The 8,189-nt window shown below is 66.5% G+C and overlaps 1 protein-coding gene across 1 annotated transcript in view; it reads right to left on the minus strand.

Moving 5' to 3' along the window:
- LOC121358517 (kinesin heavy chain-like) overlaps nucleotides 1–8,189 on the minus strand; it is a gene marked incomplete at its 5' end in the record, with an annotated part of 22,397 nt that overhangs the window by 11,843 nt on the left and 2,365 nt on the right. The window contains 8 exons of the mRNA XM_041476745.1: nucleotides 60–206; nucleotides 3,051–3,257; nucleotides 3,847–3,915; nucleotides 4,034–4,180; nucleotides 4,853–4,921; nucleotides 5,086–5,200; nucleotides 6,320–6,468; nucleotides 7,403–7,507. Coding sequence (XP_041332679.1) covers nucleotides 60–206; nucleotides 3,051–3,257; nucleotides 3,847–3,915; nucleotides 4,034–4,180; nucleotides 4,853–4,921; nucleotides 5,086–5,200; nucleotides 6,320–6,468; nucleotides 7,403–7,507 — 1,008 coding nt within the window. The remainder of the gene's footprint in view (nucleotides 1–59; nucleotides 207–3,050; nucleotides 3,258–3,846; nucleotides 3,916–4,033; nucleotides 4,181–4,852; nucleotides 4,922–5,085; nucleotides 5,201–6,319; nucleotides 6,469–7,402; nucleotides 7,508–8,189) is intronic.

Raw genomic sequence — 8,189 nt, forward strand, 5'->3', positions numbered from 1 at the left:
TCCCTGTGTCCCCCCGCTCCCCCCGCTCCCCCCGTGCCCCGGTGCCCCGGTGCCCTCACCAGTTTGATGTCGCCGCTGCCCACGAGGGCGCTGAGCTCGCTCAGGTCCCGCAGCAGCCCGTTGAGCACCTCGGCCGCGCGGCGCCGCTGCTGCCCCCCGAGCTCCCGCGCCCGCGACAGCTCCGACTCCAGCGACAGCGTGGTGGCCTGCCACAGCGACAGCGCTGGCACTGCGGGCAGCGGCACCCGGCACCCCCCGGGACCCCCCCGGGCCACCAGGGCACACCCAGGACATCCTGCGGGCCGCCCGGGCACCCCCGCACCTGAGCACCCCAACACTGCCGACACCCCATGTGCCCCCTGTGCCCCTGTGCCCCCACAGCCCTGGCACCCCCTGTGCCCCTGTGCCCCCTGTGCCCCCACAGCCCTGGCACCCCCGTGTGCCCCCTGTGCTCCCTGTGCCCCCACAGCCCTGGCACCCCCTGTGCCCCTGTGCTCCCTGTGCCCCTACAGCCCCCACAGCCCTGGCACCCTGGTGTGCCCGCACTCCCAGCATGCCCTGGCACACCCCAGTGCTGCCCAGTACCGCCCAAAACCATCCAGTACCACCCAGTACTGCCCCGAACCACCCAGTACTGCCCAGTCCCGCCCAGTGCTGCCCAGTACCATCCAGTACTGCCCAGAACCACCCAGTGCTGCCCAGTCCCGTCCAGTCCCGCCCATCCTGGCCCCCCCAGCGCCCCTCAGGACTCCCAGAACCGCCACCGTGGCACCACCCCCAGCACCTCAAGGTCCCACCCGAGGGGAGCACCCAGCCTGGCACCCCAGTTCAAGGGCAGGGTTCCCCAGTCTGGGCACTGGTTTGAGGCAGGGGGAATCCTCTCTTCTGCTTGGGGGGAATCTCTTTTTGGGGTGCGGCTTGATGGGAGGGGGAGTCCCCTCTTTGGGGTCCAGTTTGGGGTTTAGGGGCTCCCAAGTTTGAGGCTCCTGTTTTGGGGTTTCTCTGGCTCACAGCATCCCAGTTTGGGTTTGGGAGCTCCAGTTTGGGCCTGGGGGAGGGGGCTTTGGGCGTTGCTGTGTCAGAGGGGGAGGGTCCCAGTGGGCTCCACGCAGGTTTTCCAGTGGGGTTGAGGATCCTGTTTGGGGTTACCAGCGGGATCTGGGGGGGATCTCAGCAGGGATCCCAAGCGGGGTCTCGGTAGGAGCCCATTGGGGGTCCCAGTCTGACACCCCCAGGGGTTCCCACTGTGACCTTGTGGAGCCCTCAGCAGGAATCCCCACTGGCCATGGGGATTCCCAGGAGGATCCTGCTGGGAATCCCTGTGGGGTGCCCCTGGGGGCTCTCAGAAGGTTTCCCAGTGGATTCACAGCCACTCTGGGGTTCCCGGTGGGGGAGTCCCAGCAGGGATCCCAGCTGAGTCCCCACTGGGTTTCCTGTTGGGCTCCCAGCAGGACCCCACTGGAATTCCCAGTGCAGGGTCCCAGCAGGGTTCCCAGCTGGATTCCCAGTAGGATCCTGTTGGAAATCCCCACTGGGTTCCTGTGGGAATTCCCAGCAGGACCCCAGTGTGAGTCCTGGTGGGGACCCCATGGAGGTTTTGCCGTGGTGTTTCCCTGCTGGGCTCCCAGTAGGACCCCACTGGGCTCCCAGTTGTGTTCCCTGTTGAGTTCCCAGTGATTTCCCCACTGGGTTTCCTGGTTCGTTTCCCTGTAGGGTTCCCACTGGTGTCCCTGTTGGTTTCCCCATTGGGTTCCCATTGACTCCCCATTGTTTTCCCCACTGATTTCCCTGCTCTTTTCCCCACTGATTTCCCTGCTGTTTTCCCCATTGCTTTCCCCACTGGGTTCCCAGTTGTTTTCCCCATTGGGTTTCCCCCAGGGCTCCCATTGGTTTCCCCTGGTTTCCCCATTGATTTCCCTGCTCTTTTTCCCACTGGGTTCCCCACTGTGTTCCCAGCTGATTTCCTCACTGATTTCCCTGTTGGGTTTCCCACTGGGTTCCCCATTGGGTTCCCCATGATTTCCCTGTAGACTTTCCCGTTGATTTCCCTGCTATTTTTCCTGTTGGTTTCCCCATTGGGGTCCCAAATGTTGTTCCCAGCTGATTTCCTCACTGATTTCCCTGTTGGGTTTCCCACTGGGTTCCCCATTGGGTTCCCCATGATTTCCCTGTAGACTTTCCCGTTGATTTCCCTGCTATTTTTCCTGTTGGTTTCCCCATTGGGGTCCCAAATGCGTTCCCAGTTAGGTTTCTCCACTGATTTCCCCATTATTTTCCCCACAGATTTCCCTGTAGGATTCCCCATTGGTTTCCCTGTAGGATTTCCCATTTATTTCCCCATTGATTTCCCTGTAGGATTTCCCACTGGTTTCCCTGTAGGATTTCCCATTTATTTCCCCACTGGTTTCCCCACAGATTTCCCTGTAGGGTTTCCCATTGGTTTCCCTGTAGGGTTCCCGTTGTTTTCTCCACTGAGCTCCCAGCCCCACCGATGCTCTGCGGGCTGTCCCGGTGGCTGTCCCAGTGTCCCTATGCCTGTCCCAGTGTCTGTTCCATCCGTCCCAGTGTCTGTCCCAGTGGCTGTCCCGCTGTCTGTCCCTGTGTCTGTCCCGCTGTCCTGGTGTCTGTCCCAATGCCTGTCCCTGTGCCTGTCCCTGTGCCTGTCCTGGTGGATGTCCTGGCTGTCCCTGTGCCTGTCCCTGTGTCTGTCCCAGTGTCCCTGTGTCTGTCCCACTGTCTGTCCCAGTGCCTGTCCCGGTGTCTGTCCCGTCCATCCCAGTGTCCGTCCCAGTGTCCGTCCCAGTGTCCGTCCCAGTGTCCGTCCCTGTGCCTGTCCCTGTCCCAGTGTCTGTCCCGTCCGTCCCAGTGGCTATCCCTGTGCCTGTCCCGCTGTCTGTCCTGGTGTCTGTCCCAGTGCCTGTCCCTGTGCCTGTCCCAGTGTCCCTGTCCCTGTCCCGGTGTCTGTCCCGTCTGTCCCTGTGCCTGTCCCTGTCCCTGTCCCGGTGTCTGTCCTGTCCGTCCCAGTGTCCGTCCCGGTGTCCGTGCCTCACCTCGGTGCGGGCCAGCTCGTCGGCGAGCCGGCGGTTGTGGCGCCCGGTGTCCTCGGCCTCCTGGGCCTTGCGGTCGTAGCTCCGGGCCAGCTCCTCCAGCGCCGCCAGCACCTCGGTGACCTCGGCCCGCGCCGCGCCGTGCTCGGCCCGCAGCGCCGCCAGCTCCCGGCGCGCCGCCTCGCCCCCGCCGCGCGCCGCCGCCAGCACCTGCCCCGGGGACACCGGGACACCGGGACACGGGTCAGAGTGGGGTCCCACGGGTCATGGTGGGGGGCACAGGGGTCATGGTGGGGGGCACAGGGGGTAATGGTGGGGGTCCCAGGGGTCATGGTGAGGGTCCCAGGGGTCATGGTGGGGAGCACAGGGGTCACAGTGAGCATCCCAGGGGTCATGGTGGGGTCCAAGGGAGCAGAGTGGGGGTCCCAGGGGTCATGGTGGGGTCCAGGGGTCATGGTGGGCATCCCCAGGAGACCTAGAGGTCGAGGGGGAGGGTCGGGGTCCTGGGGGGTCCTGGGACCAGTCCCAAAGTGGTCCTGGCAGAGTCAGCCTGAGGTCACAACTGGGGGTCCCAGAGGAGTCCTGGAGGGTCTCTGGGGGGTCCTGAAGGAGCCCTGGGGGGTCCCAGTGAGGCCACATGGGGGTCCTGGGGGGTCAGGGTTTGGAGGGTCCCAGGCCCTCAGGGTGAGGGGGCCCAGGGGGTGTGGGCTGGGGTCCCAGAGGGGTCCCAGAGGGTGCCTGGCTCTGGGAAGGTCTGGGGGGGTCACACAGAGGGGGTCTGCGGGGGCAGGGCCCTCACCTCCTCCTGGTCCAGCATCTGCTGCTTGAGCTTCTCCATGATCTGGCTCTGCTGGTTGATCTCGTCATCCTGGGGACACAGGGGACACAGGGGACACAGGGGTCACAGGGGACATAGGGGACACAGGGGTCACAGGGGTCACAGGGGACACAGGGGTCACAGGGGTCACAGGGGACACAGGGGTCACAGGGGTCACAGGGGGCAGAGGGGACACAGGGGACACAGGGGACACAGGGGCCTCGGTGACCTCGGCCCGCGCCGCGCCGTGCTCGGCCCGCAGCGCCGCCAGCTCCCGGCGCGCCGCCTCGCCCCCGCCGCGCGCCGCCGCCAGCACCTGCCCCGGGGACACCGGGACACCGGGACACGGGTCAGAGTGGGGTCCCACGGGTCATGGTGGGGGGCACAGGGGTCATGGTGGGGGGCACAGGGGGTAATGGTGGGGGTCCCAGGGGTCATGGTGAGGGTCCCAGGGGTCATGGTGGGGAGCACAGGGGTCACAGTGAGCATCCCAGGGGTCATGGTGGGGGGCACAGGGGGCAGAGTGTGGTCCCACAGGTCATGGTGAGGGTCCCAGGGGTCACAGTGAGCATCCCAGGGGTCATGGTGGGGTCCAAGGGAGCAGAGTGGGGGTCCCAGGGGTCATGGTGGGGTCCAGGGGTCATGGTGGGCATCCCCAGGAGACCTAGAGGTCGAGGGGGAGGGTCGGGGTCCTGGGGGGTCCTGGGACCAGTCCCAATGTGGTCCTGGCAGAGTCAGCCTGAGGTCACAACTGGGGGTCCCAGAGGAGTCCTGGAGGGTCTCTGGGGGGTCCTGAAGGAGCCCTGGGGGGTCCCAGTGAGGCCACATGGGGGTCCTGGGGGGTCAGGGTTTGGAGGGTCCCAGGCCCTCAGGGTGAGGGGGCCCAGGGGGTGTGGGCTGGGGTCCCAGAGGGGTCCCAGAGGGTGCCTGGCTCTGGGAAGGTCTGGGGGGGTCACACAGAGGGGGTCTGCGGGGGCAGGGCCCTCACCTCCTCCTGGTCCAGCATCTGCTGCTTGAGCTTCTCCATGATCTGGCTCTGCTGGTTGATCTCGTCATCCTGGGGACACAGGGGACACAGGGGAGGGCACCCCGAAACTGGCACCCCTGCTCCCCGAAACCGGCACCCTAAAACTGGCACCACTGCTCCCCGAAACTGGCACCCCTCACCGGGCACCCCATCTCCCCTCACCGGGCACCCCAGGGTCACCCCAGGGGGGTCACCTGCCTCCCCTCCCCTCCCAGATTTGGGGACCCCAGCGCAGCCCCCGTGAGGTGCAGGGGGCACTCGGGGGGCACGCGGGGGGCACTCGGGGGGCACTGGGGGCACTCGGGGGCACTGGGGACAGTTGGGGTGAAGGGGAGGAATTTGGGGTGCACTGAAGGCAGTCGGGGTGCACTGGGGCAGTGGGGGTGTGGCTGGGACACCATGGGTGAACTTGGGGTGCATTGGGAGCAGCTGGGGCGCACTGACAGCAGTTGGGATGCACTGGGGGCACTTGGGGTGCGCTGAGTGTAGTTGGGGTGCAGCAGGAGCTGTTGGGGTGTACTGGAGATAGTGGGGGTGCAGCAGGTGTTGTTGGGGTGCACTGGGACACCATGGGTGAATTTGGGGTGCAGCAGGCACAGTTGGGGTGCACTGGGGGCAGTTGGGGTTCAGCATTCGCCGTTGGGGTGCAGCAGGCACTGTTGGGGTGCACTGAGTGTAGCTGGGGTGCACTGGGCACAGTTGGGGTGCAGCAGGCGCTGTTGGAGTGCACTGGGCACTGTTGGGGTGCAGCAGGCGCTGTTGGGGAGCAGCAGGCGCTGTTGGGGTGCACTGGGCACAGTTGGGGTGCAGCATTCGCTGTTGGGGTGCAGCATTCGCTGTTGGGGTGCACTGAGTGTAGTTGGGGTGCACTGGGCGCTGTTGGGGTGCACTGGGCACAGTTGGGGTGCACTGGGCACAGTTGGGGTGCAGCAGGCGCTGTTGGGGTGCACTGGGCACAGTTGGGGTGCACTGAGTGCAGTTGGGGTGCAGCAAGGGCTGTTGGGGTGCACTGGGCACTGTTGGGGAGCAGCAGGCGCTGTTAGGGTGCACTGGGCACAGTTGGGGTGCACTGGGCACAGTTGGGGTGCAGCATTCGCTGTTGGGGTGCAGCATTCGCTGTTGGGGTGCACTGAGTGTAGTTGGGGTGCACTGGGCGCTGTTGGGGTGCACTGGGCACAGTTGGGGTGCAGCAGGCGCTGTTGGGGTGCACTGGGCACAGTTGGGGTGCACTGGGCACAGTTGGGGTGCAGCAGGCGCTGTTGGGGTGCGCTGCCGTCCATGGGTGCCCCGTGGGTCCCCGTGGGTGCCCCGGGGGGTCTCGGGGGGTCTCGGGGTGCTCTGGGCACGGAGCGGGGGGCGCACAGCAGGCGGGGGGACGGGGTGCGGCCGGACACCCCCATTCCCGGGGGGCACCCCCAGCCCCCCCACCTCTGGCCGAACATGAGCGTGGATTTGGTCTCGGCGTCGTTGTAGCTGGAGGGCGAGCAGCAGATGAACATGGTGGTGCGGCAGTTCCCGCCCAGAGAGTCCTGCAGGATCCGCGTCATCTTGCTGTCGCGATAGGGCACGTACGCCTTCTGCGGGGGGAGGGGGCGTCAGCGCCGGGACCCCCGCGGGACAGCCGGGGGACAGCCGGGGGGAGGCCGGGGAGTGCCCACGCTGGTGTTCCTGTCCCTGGCTGCCACCACCCCGTGGGTGGCATTGAGCACTGGGTGTCCTCCACAGGTGCCACCCACCCCTGGGTGTTCCCCCTGAGTGTCCCCTGCTCCTCAGTGTCCCCACAGGTGCCACCCACCCCTAGGAGCCTCCACAGTGCCAAACTCCGTGTCCCCTTGGGTGGCATTTACCCCCGTGGGTGCTCCCCTTACCACACCCCTGGTGTCACGGCGGTGCCACCCCAGTGCCACCACGGTGCCACTCACCCCTTGGCGCACTGCAGGGTGGGCCGGTCCTGCAGGAACCAGGGCAGGAAGCGCTGGAACTCCTCGGCCGTGGGGCGCCGCAGCCGCTTCAGGCACTGGCCCAGGGCGCAGCTGGGGTCAGCTGCGGGCACACGCGGGCTCAGCGCGGCCCCGCTCACACCGCGGGCACCGCGGGCACCCAAGGGCGCGCCGTGCCCGGCACAGCAGGCACCAAGCAGGCGCCCAGGGGGCATCACGGTAGGTGCCCAATGACCTCCCAATGGGCACCCAGTGGGCACCCAGTGGGCATTCAATGGACATCCAATGGACGCCATGGTGGGCACCCAATGGCCATGGCAGTGGACACTCATTGTACATCTAAGAACCATCATGGCGGGCACCCCATGGGCACCCACCAGCCACCATGGTGGGCACCCAATGGCACCCAACAGCCACCATGGTGGGCACCCAGTGGGCACCCAACAGGCACCATGGTGGGCACCCAATGGCACCCAACAGCCACCATGGTGGGCACCCAGTGGGCACCCAACAGGGGCTGGGGGACACCCGGGGTGGCTGGGGGACACTCGGGGGGCTCCGGGGGTCTCACCGTGCCCTCGGCCAGCGCCGAGATGACGTTGCCCAGCGCCGACAGGGACTTGTTGATGTTTTTGGCCTCGTCCAGCACGGCCCCCTCAGCCCCCGTCTTGCTCACCTGGGGGGAGGGGGCGGCTCAGGGACCACCGTGTGCCCCCCTCCCCCAGGGATGGTCGCAGACCCCAGCCCAGAGTGCCATCAGGCAGGAGACCCCCAGTGCCAACACCCAGAGACCCCCACCCCAGCCTGGAGATCCTGATGGCCCCAAACCACAACGGCCCCAAAAAACCCCAACGGCCCCAAAAAACCCACTGACCCCCAAACCCCAATGATCCCAAACCCAATGTCCCCCAAACTCCACGGACTCCCCCAAAATGCCCCCCACCCTCCTAACGTCCCCCAAAATCTCATGAACGCCCCCAGGTCCCACTTTCCAGGGGGGACACCACCCCCAGTGCCCCTCCAGTGCTCCCAGTGCCCCCCCAGTCCCCTCCCAGTGCTCCCAGTGCCTCCCCAGTGTCCCCCAGTGCCCTCCCAATGCCCCCCCGAGCTCCTCGCAGTGCCCTCAGTGCCCCCCAGTCCCCTCCCAGGGCCCCCAGTGCCCTATCTCCTAACGTCCCCCAAAATCTCATGAACGCCCCCAGGTCCCGCTTTCCAGGGGGGACACCACCCCCAGTGCCCCTCCAGTGCTCCCAGTGCCCCCCCAGTCCCCTCCCAGTGCTCCCAGTGCCTCCCCAGTGTCCCCCAGTGCCCTCCCAATGCCCCCCCCAACTCCCCGCCATGCCCTCCGGGCCCCCCAG

The sequence above is a fragment of the Pyrgilauda ruficollis genome, unplaced genomic scaffold, assembly GCF_017590135.1.
Source record: "Pyrgilauda ruficollis isolate IOZ18807 unplaced genomic scaffold, ASM1759013v1 scaffold399, whole genome shotgun sequence".
NCBI lineage: Eukaryota > Metazoa > Chordata > Aves > Passeriformes > Passeridae > Pyrgilauda > Pyrgilauda ruficollis.